Raw genomic sequence first — 16,713 nt, forward strand, 5'->3', positions numbered from 1 at the left:
TTCATCTTGAAAAAAAACTTTCGCTGATAGATTCAGTGGACAGTAATTATTGAGTGTGGTGTCATTTAACACATTTTACAGTTTAATGATTTTCAATAATAGAATGCATATTTGTCGAAATTAACTTCTGAATGCTGTACAAAACCAACCAACCAACAAACAAAGATAGCCAAAAAAAAAGTCTTAAAAGGAACAGAGTCAATCCCGTCTTGTTAAAGTCTGTGGTTCTACCAAAGTCTTACCAAACAGTGCAAGAGGCTCTCTGGTTCTCCTTACATTTACTTAACAAGGCAATTATGAAGTATGTACAAATGCATAGAGATTGTATTCAAGCAATATATTTTATCACAAGAAGATGCATAGAGTATCCAGCATATAGCACAGGTCAGTGTCACCAAAAGATTATTCATGCTTCCAGACACAGCAAACACAAGTCAGTAAATATGCTTGTACACCAGTGTAAAAAGTAGGAAGTAAAGTAGTGACTTCACTCTCAAATCATGTAGAAAAATAGTTTGACTTTTCATAACAGTGTTTAAAATAACTTGTCTTTGGACACACCAATTTAAATGAAGATGTGACACCGAAATGCACAAGTCAGTTGTTCGCCACAGTTGTATGAACATTTGATCAGACAAAAAAATCTCACTGTGCAGATATGTAGAAGAAAATATCCTAAAATACAACATTCATTGTTGTAACTTTTCTTTCACATTTTGTGCATTTAATGAGTTAGTTAATTGTCTGATAAGGGAGATAAACATTAATGGGCTGCAACTAATGATTTCGTTTAATTGATTAACCTGCCACTTTATACATTAGTAAATTTACTCTTTAGTCAATAAAATGTTAAAGATTCAAATTGCAGTTCCCCATAGCTTAAAGTGACATTTCCAAACTGATTGTTTTGTTTGGTTCAAGAACCAAGTTGACACAAAATAATGTTTCACAATATCAAAACAAAGTCACAGTAAAACATTTTAGTCTGATGTCACAGCTACTGTATACTGAATCAAAACATAATACATGTTTTTTGTTGTTGCTGCTATTCTGAATTACTGTAAACTGAGCATCTTTCGATATTTGACTGATGGTCAGACAAATCTATTGGCTGCTGTGATCATGACAAATTAAAAAAGTAACCTTAGTGGATACTGAAATTATATATGAAATTATTATCGTGAACGCTAGACTAGAGCGAGTCATGAGTGTTCTGATGCAGTTTAACCTTGACCACTGTTTGTGCCAAAACACGTATGGAGCCGTAAGACTTAGGATAAAACATACAAAAAATTTTATCTTACAAGAGCTAAAATAAGAAAGAACTAGATGTGTGCATGTGGGACAGGGTAAATCTTTAAAAAATGCAATATGAGGAGAAACATTGACTACAAAGAAGACATAACCTGCCCTGCCCATTAGTGCATTATAAGGTGAGAAGCATAATTCCATGCATCAACCTGGAGTAGAAACAACAGTCACTAGTGTATATAGGAATCTCTGTGCCACTGTCGAGCATCTCTGTCTCTATCTCTATCTCTACCTCGATCCCTATCCCTGTCCCTTTCCCTGTCCTTATGTCTTTCTCTATCCCTATCCCTGTCTCTATCTCTGTCTCTATCTCTGTCTCTTTCTCTTTCCCTGTCTCTGTCCCTGTCTCTCTCCCGGTCTCTGCCTGGGTAGTGGTGGTAGCTGTGATGGTTGTGTGCAGTATAGTGATCCGTTGTGTGGTGTGTCCGTGGTGGAATATGCTGGTGATGTCTGTGCTGCCGGTTGCGTTCATTGTGCTCCTGTTCGTAGTCCTCCCCAACATATGGCTGGATGTTTCCACGATGATGTTGGTGGTGGTGGTGGTGATGGTGTTGGTGGTTACTGTTGTGATGATGGTGGTTATGAACCCGGAAGTTACAGTAAATCTCCTCCTCGTCCTCCTTTAGGACATCGTCCACCTCACCATCCCTCTCCTCGGGCATGTACCTTCGAGGAGGCCTTGAGGCGTAATCCCTGCTCGACTGTATTTCCATGCCACCTGAAGTCTGGCTGTGCTGGACGTGGCTGTGGTGCTCCGTCCGCCGGTGGTGGTGGTGATGGTGATGGTGGTGGGTGTGCTGGGGTCTTTTTGGCTCAGTCTTCAGGAGCCGCTCTTCCTCCTCTCTCTGGCCCTCCTCAGCGGTCTGCTCCTGAGCTGGGACTGAAGGGGGCTCATGGTCTAGATGGTTCTCCCGTGAGCCTTTCCTCTTAGGGGCACCTGACTTCTTGCTTTTCTGCTCATCCTAGGAAAAAAAGAAAGAAAAAACATAGTGTTTTCTGACTAAATATAACCATTATATCACAGATTATACATCTTACAAATTTAGGCCAGGAAAAGCTTATGGACAGATCTTTATGAAAGTTCTTTTTGTATTATAAATTATAGAACTTGAAATGGTAATTGGGGCAAAAAAGTTAAAAATATGACTTTTAGACGAAATATTCTCATGAATTAAAAGATAATTGTGATTACATTAGTATAACTGGATCACTGGTTTAAAATGGTCATTCATGATGGAAACCATCATTTTATCTTAGAATAATATTTATCTTCTTATATCTAATGATCTGGTCAAAACTGTCGCTGTAATTGACAGATATCTTATTTTTGCATGTAGTGGAGGGTGGAGAGCTTAAATCCTCCATTACATTACAGGTCACGACTGTTTAATAAGTATTGCAAAGATCTGTGAGACATTTATTTTGATGTTTGACTTTTATTTTCTTTGTCAGTATTTTGTCCTCAAAAAACTATTTTCAGTTTGGTGAATAAAGACAAAGTTTCCACATTTACTGTAAAAACTACAACTTAGTATATGCACAAAGGTAGAAATGGTGCTGTTTTATTTAAAGCTCAATCGTTGAAACTGTATAGATGTGCGCAAGCATGAGCCTGATTTCCATAGTCAACACTCCTTTTTTAAATCATTTACATATTAAACTGTTTGCACCACAAATATTTATTTTAATCAGTTAGGACAATGGTAAAAAAGAAATGCAACTTCACCAAATGTTAAGAGATTCATCAAAGAAGAGAAGAAAAGTACATGTGTTTTAATTGATAGCCTTAGCTTGGGATAATTAACTTAATTAAATAAAAGTAGGTCAGCCTATCAATCCAACTATTGCCTTTTGTTTGTATCTACTACAGTATTAGTCTATCTTCATATAGTCTGTGTTATTTCTGTTTTCTGTCATTTTCCCAGGAAGTTTCACAGCACTATTAAGTTGTTTCTACATAGATTACACTATAGTCATGATAAACATGGTACTAACTACTCATCTCCACTGCTACACGAGAGTGACAATAGAGTCTGAAAATATCTCACTCACCAGAGGTAAGCCTATCTCATTTCTTCAACTTTCCAGTGAAGTACGATGAGAGGAAATGAAATGAAAGTGTTAGATGAATTCTGATGAGATTATTCACAGTTCAAACCTTTATTTTCCACACTCAGCTGTCTTTCTAATACATGAGATGAATGGGATGAGATTAGATGAAAGGAAGACTTTACATCTGTTTTTTCTTTGTAGTTTTTCTCTGTACTTGTTTGTGTTTTAAGTACCGGTATTACTGTAGGACTGGCAGGCAGTGTATTCTCAGCCAGCTGGGCCACCACTGCGTTGGCAGGCTCCATCTCTGGCGGATGAGTGGCTCTCCAATAGGACTCCAGGTAATCAGCAATGTGCTCACAGGCATCCGATAGCTGGTTTTCATCTAAGATGACATCAAACATTTCCTACAGGAAATGGAAAAATTCAATTGAAAAGTGTGTAACAGTCAGGAGACAAGGGCAAATCTGTGGTTATTTTTGAGAATCACAAATAAGGTCTAAATGATGTTTCAACGGCACACCAAAATCGTCAGATATGTTGTTGTTGGGCCCTCAGCAGTGCCACTGGAAATAACACATGTAGTATATATTCATGCACTAAAGTAGTCACAATTCTGCCAACTTTTCTCATCTGCCACTAGATGGCACTCACTGGTGGACATTGAGCAAGCTTGTCTGCTGCCACAAGCTGAACATTGAGATGTTTGGTCTGAGACTTCCCCCTGGTCTTGATCAGTCTTGTCAACACCTGTTTGTCAGGAATCAAGAGAAGGAGGAGAATAAAAGAGGAAGTGAAAAAAGGGACTTGCATTTTAAAGTTTCTCTTTATTATTAGTTCAAAATATTAAACGAACTGAAATAGTCCAAAGTTCACGTTTAGAAAAATCATGTCTCATCGGATTCCACAGTCTTTTCCGGTGAAGCTTACTTTTGGTGAGGAGATCTTTACATAGACAAGAATTGGAGCTAGGGAGGTCTTGGACACCTGCATAGGGTGGTTGACGGTGTCTGCGTCTAAAATGACCAACTGCAGACTGCGGGCGAGCTCAAAGATACGCTCCACCTCCCCTTGGATCTGAGCTGCAACACCAGAAAGCAAAAGCAAGACTTTAACATCTAAAATCCAGGAAAGTTACTCTGTGCATGATTAAACATTTTAACATGTACAACAATAACGCATCTTAAATATAACTTGTTTTTAGGTTCCGGATGTGTATCAAGACATACCAGTGACTTATCAAGACTGTATCAAGACAATACTTTTATATATTTTATGGGGAGTCATTCAGGCTTGATAATGTACAAAAAATAAATGTCAATATTAGTTTTAAGCACATCTCACTGTCACGTGCAAAACCACAGACACTCTAGGATATGTGCTTATTTGTAATTATTGTCATCTTTTCTCTGCTATACCATTTCTAATATAGAAAACAAAAGGTACGCACACTCACTTCACAAAACACATCAGCAGATTAAAAACTGTGTTTATGAAAAACATGCCATGCTTAATAAAACTTCTTTTAAAGGTTATTTGTTTTTATTTCTGTGGCAGCACGGTGGTTAGCACTGTTGCCGCACAGCAAGAAGGTCCTGAGTTCAATTCCAACATCAGGCCGGGGTCTTTCTGTGTGGAGTTTGCATGTTCTCCCCGTGTTTGCGTGGGTTCCCTCCGGGTACTCCGGCTTCCTCCCACCGTCCAAAGACATGCAGCTTGTGGGGATAGGTTAATTGGAAAATCCAAATTGCCACTAGGCGTGAATGTGCGAGTGAATGTGAGTGTGAATGGTTGTCTGTCCCTGTGTGTTAGCCCTGCGACAGACTGGCGACCTGTCCAGGGTGTACCCTGCCTCTCGCCCTATGACAGCTGGGATAGGCTCCAGTGCCCCCCACGACCCTGAAAAGGATAAGCGGAAGCGAATGGATGGATGGATGGATGGATGTTTTCATTTTCTTGGTGAGCTAATCCACGCGGTGAGTAAGACTTGTTACACTCATGGGAGTGTATTTAAAGACTGGCCACGAGAGGGAGCGTGAAGCAGGGCATACAGAAAATGTGGCTGCTTCTGTCCTTAATGAGTTATAGTGTTCACAAATAACAGTGAAGCACATGCATATCTCTCAACCCAGCAAACTGAGAAACTTAATAACAGTCGATTTCAATTTTAATGACAGTGAAGTCCACAAGTCAATGGCTGTATACATACAGAGTGTTAAAAAAGTGGCAGCTGAGACAGATGTGATGAGGTAATGATAGGAGAAGGAAAGTGGAGCATTCAAAAACACAAGGACTACCAGTGCTTTCAGTCAATACATACCGGCAGCATCTGGGATGAGACAGCAATGGGAAAGACAAGAGTAGAGAAAACCAAACAAATTTTTATCACGCTTCTGTCTGATACCAAATATTTACTCTTCTAGGAAAAGGCGAGATTTGCACTATCCTAGTGCACAGTGTCACTGGGACAAAGACATCAAATCCACAGTAAGTTTCCAGTCAATATATAACCATAACTGACAGACAACAGACTGCTTTACGCAGATCTGATGTCAGTGTTCTCATCTGAGTTTCTGTCATATTTAACTATTCATTTCAAACTCTTTGTCTTCATGGCAATGGATAAATTATTCTCTCACATTATGAATTTGGAATAATCTTTGGACCATATATAAAAGCAAACTCTGTGAGCATGAGCCACACTGTGTTAATGGGGTAAAGCAAGCATCATATCAAACCTGGGTCAGACAGTATTGGTTTCCTATTTTATCCTAATTAGGTTTCCAAAAGTTTTTTGCCACCAGAGACCAAAAAAGTGAGTCCCAGAACGCTTAAACAATTAAAGAAGTGTAGTCAGACCACTGTCGTTTGAAATGATTGATTCATTACAGCAGCAGACAGTTAAAGGTTGATGTCCATGCTCTGAGCTCATAGGGATGCTTCTTTATCACTATGTGTTTCACATTAGAGTGATAAGTTAACATGCCCTGGAGCCAGAAGGTGGATGCTGGGGTGGTGGAGGGGTTGAACTTGCGTGCAGGGAAGCCATAACACTGACATGTCAGAGGAAGAGATGCTAAATTGGGACATTGTGTTTTCATATATGATGCATTTTGAGTGGCTGTCATGATTTTCTCCATCTGTTTTTGTAATTGATTTATTTTCTTATTGCTACTACTGCTTCAGTTGTCTTTATGCTGTGAATGTCAACCAGGGAAGCTGTTCTGGAGATGACAGACGGCATACCTAAATTGGAGCGGGTGTTGGAGCGATCCATTAAGGCCTTTTTGCCAGGGTTGTTGAGGATGGATCGTTTTGCCAGTGAGATATCTGCTGTTACCCGCGTAATAGTAATTCTGGAGCAGAGACAAAATAACAATCATGATTACACAGTTATGATTTTTGTTGTTTTATTTTATTTTGGGGTTGTTGTTTTTTTTCAAATAAATTATGTGATAGATTATGTGAAGAATTAAATCAGAACTTACCTGCCTTCAAATCGATGTTTTAAAAAGTCAAATAGTGCTTTTTGCATCATATCTGTTACCTACAAGAGGGAAACAAATAAAGTTACTCCAAATTCAACAAATAATACTAGAGTTTTATATTTCTTCAAAAGTCAAATTAAGCTCACCTCTAAGCCCTTCAGTGATGGTCCCATTAGAACCACAGGGCGCATTGTAGGCACTACATCATACATAGCCACCTGCTCCCCCTGTAGCAAAAAAAAAAAAATTAACAAAAATCCCCCAAAGTTAGATTTTTGCTTATGAAACAAGAGCTACATGAGGAACCACTATACCCATCATCTAAAGGCTAAAATTATCTTATTTTTATGAACAACCTCAAAGTTTGATAATGCATGATGATCACAAGCTCAATTTTGGCTGTACTCAAATGCTTAAACATATAAAGAAGAATAACTTATTAACATGTTATTAATACCACTTTGAGCATTAGATTTTGTTCTCACTTTTTAGCTGGTCATATGAGATAGCAACTTAGAAATTCATGAACTATTTTTTTAGCCCGTAATATACCAAGGTGATCTAAATGCAAGTCAAAAGTTCAGTTGGCCAGTGTCACGGTCCTGGATCGGTGACCCAGTGTTTTGAGTTTTGTACTTTTACTTTTGATTTTATCATGGATTATGACTGTTTGTGTTTTGGTTTCTGTCCTAGTATTTCTAGCTCCCTGGTTCTGTAGTACTTCCTGAGTTCTAATTCTTAGTTTTTGTTGTTTGGTTTCCTGGTGTTAACTCTGTGCCCTTCTGTCCTACATTTCAGGTCTCGATGTTCTGCCTCCCCAGTCTCTGTTAAGTTTACGTGTCTAGAGTTCAGTTTTACTTTGAAGGTCTGTGTCTCATGTCAGTGTTTCTAGTTTTGCTTCCCTTTGGTCTCGTCATGTCTCATTTCTCCCAGCTGTGCTCTCCTCCTGTGTCTCATTCCCCTCATTATTCCCCAGTGTATTTAAGCCCTGTGTTTCTCTGCGTCAGTGTCGTGTCGTCCCTCATGCTGTGTGTTTCCTTGTGTGCCTCTTGATGAAGTTTATATTTTCCAGCTTAGTTTAGTCCTGTATTATTTCCGTGTGTCAGCAATAAAGCTGAATTTTGAGTTATTCCCACGTGTTGGGAGTTCTGCATTTTGGGTCCTCTTCCTGCCTGTACACAGCTGAATCATGACAGCCAGTTTTACTGACACTGTCAGTCCAATGGACAACACACATATCCTTGCTTTAGTCTGAAAGTTAGAACAACATTTGTAAAATGGTACACAAGACAAAACCAAAGCTTCTGCATTCAAGAATTCACTGTATGCAGTGAAAATATGAATAAGATAAAATCAGTTGTTGTGTTTCTAGAAAGCAGTGTTCTTTATAATGAGGATCGATGGGCTGAAACGGATGTAAACAGAGTGTAAACACTTTCGTCACTTACCGGCTTCTTTTTCACCTGCTGATTGGCTGCTTGTGCAGAATGACAAAATCGCACACGTTCCACAGTTATTATGAATAAAAAAGTAAACATATTTATTGTTACTCCCTTGTATGCACATACTGACCTTGTGATGGAGGCGTATATTTCTTCGAGTTCATATCTTGAGCTACCTGAGATGCAGCTTTGCTAAAATGAGAGGAAATCTCTGATTTAGTTTAAGTCTGCAACAACCAAACGCTGATTTTACCACACTCTGAATTTCAGTGCTTTAGTAATGATAAAAATAGACCACCATGTTTCTACGCAATGAAGGATTTTGGTGCTTAGAGACTGTGTGTCTATTTATAGCATAAGACACAAATATATGAAGCTTAGAGGGCAAATCCCTCAAAGTGGTTCAGCGCAGTTTCCACCAAAGCAACATTTTTAAGATTCTTTAGATGTGTTACAGTTTAACTGTGTCAATCAATGAGCTTTTGCCTTCTGGTGAGGGGGGTGGGGGTGCAACCTTTTGAAGTAACAAAAGGAAAATATAGTCATCTCCGTTATAATTTACTACCACACATGATGACATGAAACAAACTTAAGTTAAACAACATAAAATACATAAAATAACTAATGTCATTCATACATGAACACACTAAATTACTAAAAAGTAAGCTGGGAAAGTGTATGATACAAGTTTTAAGTCAAAATGTTATTTGCATATCACTACAGCAAACTTGTTTACCAGTCTGGTTGATAATTTTTTTAAATTGAAAACTTATTATTCCACACCAGTAAAAAGACTTTAGAATTGTCTTTTTGTTTTTTAAAAAAGGTCCGCTACCGAGCCACCACCCGCAGACAGGCTGATATCACAACCTTTCCTGTTTTTTTTTCGTCTTTGTGCCAAAAGTATCAGTGTATACACATTCGAACCAACACTGTTTCCTCAAAGTCTCTCTGCTCCAGCAATTTTATTTATTTGTGGTCAATTTAAAACACAACTTTTGCATTGAAATTCCTGCATAAAAACCCTCATGAAGGAAATGAAAGAGCATCACGATGTACATACTTGGCTAATGCCTTGGCAGCTTTCCTCGCTTGGACTTCTCTTCGGATAAGAATGGTTTCCAGATTGACTGGACTGGGGACGAAGCCCACCACACCATCCTCCTTCACCGGCCGTCCGATCCACCAGTCATTGTTAAACTTCTGCTCATTCAGAAGAAAAAAAGAAGAGCGGACATTTAAAGATTGATGTTCTCATGTGACATTATTTTTATCTGATGATGTTAATGGTCCAATTTAGCAACTGTAGCTTTGCATTTTATGTTATCTGTCTCTAAAGATTAACCCAAATCTTAATTAACAGGTGTCAAGCTTTGGTAAATGGCCTGTATTTGTATAGCGCTTTTCTAGTCCCTAAGGACCCCAAAGCGCTTTACACAACCTGTCATCCACCCATTCACACACACTGGTGATGGCAAGCTACAATGTAGCCACAGCCACCCTGGGGCGCACTGACAGAGGCGAGACTGCCGGACACTGGCGCCACCGGGCCCTCTGACCACCACCAGTAGGCAACGGGTGAAGTGTCTTGCCCAAGGACACAATGACCAAGACTGTCCAAGCCGGGGCTCGAACCGGCAACCTTCCGATTACAAGGCGAACTCCCAACTCTTGAGCCACGATCGCCCCATAGCTTTATCAGCTAAACCACAGCACATTTCAAAATGTGCGAAAAGAAGAAGAATGCACCAAAAGTACGCCACTATCTGGACAATTTGGGATGTTGTGTTGCTTCTCCTCTTTGGATTTCTTTTCCGTCTCTTGGGTTACATTCCATCAGTTTGTTGTCATTTTGCTTCTCATTTTAAAATCCGTCTGGTTCTGCCCTGTCAGTTAGGTCCTTTTAACAACCCCCATTTGTACTGTTTGTAATTTTGCATGATATGTGTATTTGTGTTTGTTTCAAACCTCTTTGATATGTAGGAAGTCCCTGGCCTCAAAAGTGACAGCCTTGCCTGGTACAGGGACGTTGTCATCGTCTGCTGGCGTGTAAGAGAAGTTGCATCGTACAGCAAATGCCACAGGCTTGTACTGGGAATACAAGGCAGGAGTTATGATTACTAATAAATCATATTATATACAATACAATCTACATCAGGGTAAGAGAGTAACCTTGTGTATTCCATTTTACAAAAGCTAAAAGCTAAACTTTTATAAATATGACATTTAATGAATTAGGTCAGTAATAATAGGTAAGTAAAAAAATAGTAGGTTAAAGTTAAAAATACAACCATTAGTCAAGAAAAGAGAGTTACTGTGATAATACCACAAGCTGTAACGTACGACCAAACAAGTCACTGATCTTTTATCCTTGTATTAATATTCAATCCTATTTTACTGTATGTGAAGTTGCAACTAACTATTAGAGAATTTCAGAATGTTGACTTCATTCCAGTGTTTTAACATCATTAGATCATAACATTTATCAATTTTTTCTCCCTTTTCTACATTTTTTTTAATTAAGGGGTGTGGCTAAACTGCATAACTGTGTCAAGTACAATTGGCTGTGTTGCCAGCATTTTGTGTACATACACAAATATGTGGCCTGATGCACATATAAATCAACCTTTTGACAGATGTTAGGAAAACAAGTATAAGTTTAATGTGAAGTGCTATATTTTAGAAATATAGCTTAGACACAAATTCTGGAAGATTCTGCATTTCAGCTGTATAAGACGAAGCTACTGATGATTAAATTCCTGTTGTCTGACTGTCATAGGACACGATAATGTTTTGTTTGATTTTTCTTCCACCAAAGGGATATGTTTAATTTATGCTTAGGAAAAATGACCTGTTGCTGTTTCTTCTTTGTTGCACTGTAACTACTGTATGGTTCCTCCTGACCGAAGGTTGGTGTTGTAATCCAATCAGAATCAAATGTCAGTGGCTTGTCATTCAAGCTGCTAATTACTCCACTTTGGAAAGATTAGAGACTGTGGGAGAGGCTGCAGGGTCAGCAGGTGACAGGTCGGGTGTCTTTGCCGCCTTAATTACAAAGCAACAGTGGGAGCACATTAAATCTGTGGGGGAGGATTTAATTTAATATACAACACATCAGCAGGGTCTGCTTAAAGGGCAAAAGAGAGGAAGTCTGCTATCAACTGGGGCTTTAAAAAAATCACATCTCTAATGACCTTAATTGTGATTATGCCCCAAAAGGAAAACCTCGCAGATTGTATGTATGTAAGCCAGACTTAAAAATGATAACCATATGATATTACATTCATAGTATAATACCAGCAGGTTCAATCGTTTTACCTCATCTTGACTATCTACATATTGTGTTTATTATATACACACTGCAGAAAAATGTTGTTCCACTTATGGAACGCCAGGACTGCCATAATGAATTAATTAAATACACCATTAAATAATTAATTAAATGTGGCAATAATTAATTAAAATTGGAATTAATTAATTAAATAAATAGTTATGACACATGTAATTAATTAATTATTGACACATTTAATTAATTATTTATGTATTTCACATTTTAATTAATTATTGACACATTTAATTAATTAATTATTGACACATTTAATTAATTATTTATGTATTTCACATTTTAATTAATTATTGCCACATTTAATTAATTATTTAATGGTGTATTTAATTAATTCATTATGGCAGTCCTGGCGTTCCATATCCACTGTTGTTCTGAGGGCAAAGTAATTAATCACATATCAAATTTAAATGTTGTTGCATTACAATATAGTTTGTGTCAGTTAAATTGGTTATTTTGCTATCTTGCTAGAAAGCATATGGCTGAAGATGAAAGTATTGTAATTTATGTGAAGCAATAATCAATATCCTTGGTCATCATCCTTCTCCTGGCAGTGAGCACATAAAGGAACGACAAGGATGAAGACTGTGATGACTCATTTCAGTAGAAGAATATTGCTTCGCTAATCCAATGTCCTGATGTGTGTGTTTCATGTCTGTGATGTAATCATGTCCTTGAGAGCAGCCTCTCTCAAAAATGAGTCTGTAAGAGCCACAGTGGGTCAGATCAGGTGATACATGATGCAACAGAGCAAAAGTACCTTTGCTTTCTCCAGCTGCACCTGGGCGTTTCTTTCCTCAACGACATCTGTGTCCTTATGCTCTCCCTGCAGGAGATACAAAGGAGGAGCAATTAGTTTGATCAATTCACTGTAAATAAGACAAGAGAGGAATGCTGCAGAAGGAGGACAAGAAATTACATATTTTCTGCTGCAGTCATTTCAAGGGTGGTTACATAGTGGAGGACATATGAGACATTTAAAATGTATTTAAATCAATGCAGCAGCAGCAGGGTTACAGTCCAAGCATGGTTCAAATTCCAAAAACACTGGATTCAAAATAAAGACCTTAGAATAATAGAGAGGAAAGCCCACCAATCAGATATGAGCAAACATGTTGCAGCAGTGGAAAGGAAAACATTCATATTTTAAAATTCAATCCAGTAATGCAACTCAGCAGCGTCATTAGTTAGCCATACTCTTTCTGACGAACAAACAGCATAATTGACATGTCGCACTTTATTTTTTAAAGTTTCTCTGTCCTAGTCAAAGTCGAATCTATTCAAGTCATGTAGGGTGTTCCAAAAAAACGAGAGCTGCAGTTGTTCAGCAAACGAGAGCCAAAAAGGAATCGTTAAACAGCAGAGTTTTAGCAAGAGAAAAAACTAATGTCATAATGAAAGTAACAGGAAAACCCTTATGGAATTTAACCAAACAAAAGAAAACTACAGTAAATAAAATATTGCCTCACAATAAACTGTCCCTTCCTATACTTTTGCCTTCTCAACTGCATGGACTCTATCAGTTACACGGGTAAACAACATAACATAAACGACATAATATGTTATATATTATTTTTACAGAATTTCAGCAACAGAAAAACATTCTCTTATTCTACCTTACTTGTCTTGTGTCCCAGTTGCTCTTGGGTCAGTCCTATCAATGCAAATATGGATTTATTACTAACGACTAACAGCTGATTCCCAGGAAACACAGATGCAAAAGAGAAACTGATCATGTGATCAATAATTGCAATAATTAAACAACTTATCAATTAGTTTTCAAGAAACTTTTGCATGTAATTCTGCAAAAATGTAGCAGCAAACTCCCCCAGGGACACCCAGGTTTATGCACCATGTGTCCCTAAGATTAGATTGTCCTCTCAAAGACATGGTAATTAACGCTCTCAGTGTCATAGCCAGGAGGTGGCAAAGCCCATCGCGTCAATCTGGCACTCATGATACGCACTCGCATCCCAGAGTCACAAATCAGGTCTGTTGTTGAAGACAGTCTGCTCTGCCTGATGCATTTAGATCATGCGCCCTTGGTGGGTCAAAGTCAATATTCTCAAATCTAATCTGAAATTGGTGGTGCACAAAGTGATTTTTGTATTAGGTCCCTACCAATGATATAAAACATTAAAATTAGTTTGCAAATGTTTGCTCTGCCTTATTTAGATGCTCTTTGACTTGTTAACACATTGAAAATCATACACAGCTAAATGGAGAAGTAATAAATAAGCTCAATTATGGCAAGCCCAATTTTTACTCTTTAAGTGTGCGTGTGTGTGTGTGTGTGTGGGGGGGGGGGGATATGTGTGTATTCACATCATTTATGTTAATGAGAGTCTGGGGAGTGAGTTGGAGGGTGGGGTGGGCTGCTTTTAACTATGTAAAGCACTTTGTGCTACATTTTTTGTATGAAAAGTGCTTTATAGATAAAGATTGATTGATTGATTGATTGAATCCACACCCCACTCCTAGCTAAAGTGTTTTTTCTGCAAAAGACTGGAATTGCAACTCCTCGTCTTCCAAAGTGAAATGGAGAGTTGCTTTTGCTTGCCCGCTGCCCACCCTGAGCAATGCTCCCCACAGTGTTTCCACTTGATCACAGTAAAGGGAACAGTTACATTCTCCAGCAAACATTGCAGTCAGCTGCAATACCTGCCTCCTCGAAAATCTAAGAAAATGTCGACATATTTTAAACATTTAACATGAAGACTTTTACAATCCACTAGTTTATGGCTGTTCATATGATTAAGACTTTTTTTTTTAAGTAATTGAGAATATAGGCGGCTCACTGTGCAAACCCAAAGAACCTTTTTTTTCTGGCACACCTTTACTCTACCACCTGCTCCCCCTCTCCATGTTATTCTAAATGAGTGCACACTGACACTACTGAAACACTTATGATGATGGATTATGCACCATGTCATTACCATAGGCCAATTTTTACTTCTGACCTATCTTCAACTCCAAAATGGCTTAGCTTTAAAATGAAATTGAAAGAGAATAGCAGGGACTGCAACGAGGAAGGAAAGCATGAGGCGTGAGGGAAGCGACTGAGAGCGCTACAGTGCTACAAGAAGAAAACAAAGTAAAAGAAAAATATCTTCAGAGAGAAAACAAAAGCACATTCAGTGGTGGCACAAATGTGCACATATTTGCTCATTGGAAGGGGGGACACACACACGACTAATACTCGAGAAACAACAAAAGTATTGATCAAAGAATCACAAGGACATAACGTATCAACGTACTAGATTGCTGGTAATTACACATTACAGTTATGAAAAGCTGGTGGATGCAGTAGAGACAATGTCAAAACAGAAAATTGAAAATCAGAGAGAAGGAGGAAGTAAATCTCCCTGGGGCACAATTATGCCCAGGCAAGGATTTTTGTTTACCCATGCCTGGCAAAGACATCTGGTCGCACAGCACCCAGCTCTCCTGTGAGCCAGTGTCACCCAGCCAATAGTACAAAACGCCCCCGCTGAATTATTAAGCAACACTGAACTACTGCTGATGACTTTACGAGAATGAGTTGAGCTCTCCAAGAGAAAGGAAGCAAAAATCAATAATATATATATATATATATATATATATATATATATATATATATATATATATATATATATATATATATATATATAATTTTGAAAGAGATTGTAATTAATATCGCAAGTTAAGTAACCTTTTACTTTACAGTTCTGATTCACATATTTATTTAAGAGTTTTACATATGTGGGGAAGATCTTAATGGACATGTCTGTGGTCTGGCATAACAGTTACAGTGTGTGATTCTAGACTCTATTGCAGATGAAGACTGTGCCTGGTTTACTTTATTCACTGTGTTGCTGCATTGAAGCCATGTAGATAACTGTACCTGCTTGAACTGAAACATTTTCTCATTGTGTCTCATAATTATTGGATTATTCTCTCAGATTTCCCAACCTGTGCATAATCTGGCCCCGGCCTCTGAAATGTGAAGATCTGATCTTTTTCTTTGAGATAAATTACATTTAACTAAATGTTAAAAAAAAAGGCTTTTGTTTCATTGTGTTATTGTGATTTTAAAGATGTGATCAATTCAGAAAATAAATCTTCACATTAATAGATAATCATTAGTTCATTAGTTGTTACAGTCCTTTCTCTTTTGATATTAAATTGAATCAGCTGAGTTAAAAGAAACTGCATCTTTGTTGACCAATAATACCCAGACTTCCCTGCACAGTATTTTCTCTCTATCACTAAACTTTTCTCTTATATAGGTACTCCAAGTTGATTTTTCATTCCACTCTTTCAAAGTCTTTACCCTTAACTGATCCCCTCATCATTTCATTAAACCCCCTTCTTTCTTCTCTTTTGTCCTTCTCTCTCTCCCTGTTGGAGAATCTTTTTAGACCATTACTGTGATTACGTGGCTTAGAAGGTGGGCAAAGGAAGGTAGAGGGCAAGGATGACGTGAAAAAAAGGAATAAAGGCACGCTCTCTCATGTGCTACCTGAAGGTGACTCCTATTCTGCTGAAAAGTGTTTACACAGCTCTTTCAGCACACGCCAGGAGAGTGCATTAGGAAAGGAGCATCTGATTGGGGAGATGGACTCCATCCCCAAACCTAAATAATCAGAACCATCGAGTCACCAGGAGCCAGCTGGCTGCCCTGGAGGATTGTGATTCCCCAGAGGTCGAACTAAACTCTGAACCAGTTTTTAAAAGGATCCTGTTATACATGCAGCTTGCATCAACATCAGATATTTAGCAGGTATTTTAAGCCTTGCGTGACAAAATGTGCAAAATTATTAGAACATTAATAACCAAAGAAACCAAAGAAAAAAGGAAAGTGTGGCTTTGTACCAAGTTTGGTAAACTAAACTAATATCTTGATGCATGCTCAGTCATCTAGGCAAGGAAATCCCAGAAAGTTTCTTATGTTCATCTAATTTTAAGGGGGGAAAAGTTTCGTCAAACATTCGTCAAACATTTCGTCACTCATCCAAGTGGATAATGTCTTCCTCAAATGACTCAATCATCCAAGTGGCGTTCCTCTCACTAAAACACTGTGTCCAGATGTACAGAA

The 16,713-nt window shown here is 38.2% G+C and overlaps 1 protein-coding gene across 2 annotated transcripts in view; it reads right to left on the reverse strand.

The window, feature by feature from the left end:
- Window positions 1-59: 59 nt before the first annotated feature.
- cacnb2b (calcium channel, voltage-dependent, beta 2b) overlaps window positions 60-16,713 on the reverse strand; it is a 40,923-nt gene continuing 24,269 nt past the window's right edge. For both annotated transcript variants that reach the window (XM_026150103.2, XM_080292309.1), the window contains exons 2-13: window positions 12,397-12,462; window positions 10,262-10,384; window positions 9,357-9,496; window positions 8,424-8,485; window positions 8,300-8,325; window positions 6,998-7,078; window positions 6,852-6,910; window positions 6,610-6,719; window positions 4,294-4,445; window positions 4,018-4,113; window positions 3,597-3,770; window positions 60-2,273 (exon numbers count right to left, since the gene is read on the reverse strand). In XM_026150103.2, coding sequence (XP_026005888.1) covers window positions 1,482-2,273; window positions 3,597-3,770; window positions 4,018-4,113; window positions 4,294-4,445; window positions 6,610-6,719; window positions 6,852-6,910; window positions 6,998-7,078; window positions 8,300-8,325; window positions 8,424-8,485; window positions 9,357-9,496; window positions 10,262-10,384; window positions 12,397-12,462 — 1,881 coding nt within the window. In that variant the 3' untranslated portion in view covers window positions 60-1,481. The remainder of the gene's footprint in view (window positions 2,274-3,596; window positions 3,771-4,017; window positions 4,114-4,293; window positions 4,446-6,609; window positions 6,720-6,851; window positions 6,911-6,997; window positions 7,079-8,299; window positions 8,326-8,423; window positions 8,486-9,356; window positions 9,497-10,261; window positions 10,385-12,396; window positions 12,463-16,713) is intronic.

The sequence above is a fragment of the Astatotilapia calliptera genome, chromosome 18 (genome assembly GCF_964374335.1).
Source record: "Astatotilapia calliptera chromosome 18, fAstCal68.1, whole genome shotgun sequence".
Lineage (NCBI taxonomy): Eukaryota > Metazoa > Chordata > Actinopteri > Cichliformes > Cichlidae > Astatotilapia > Astatotilapia calliptera.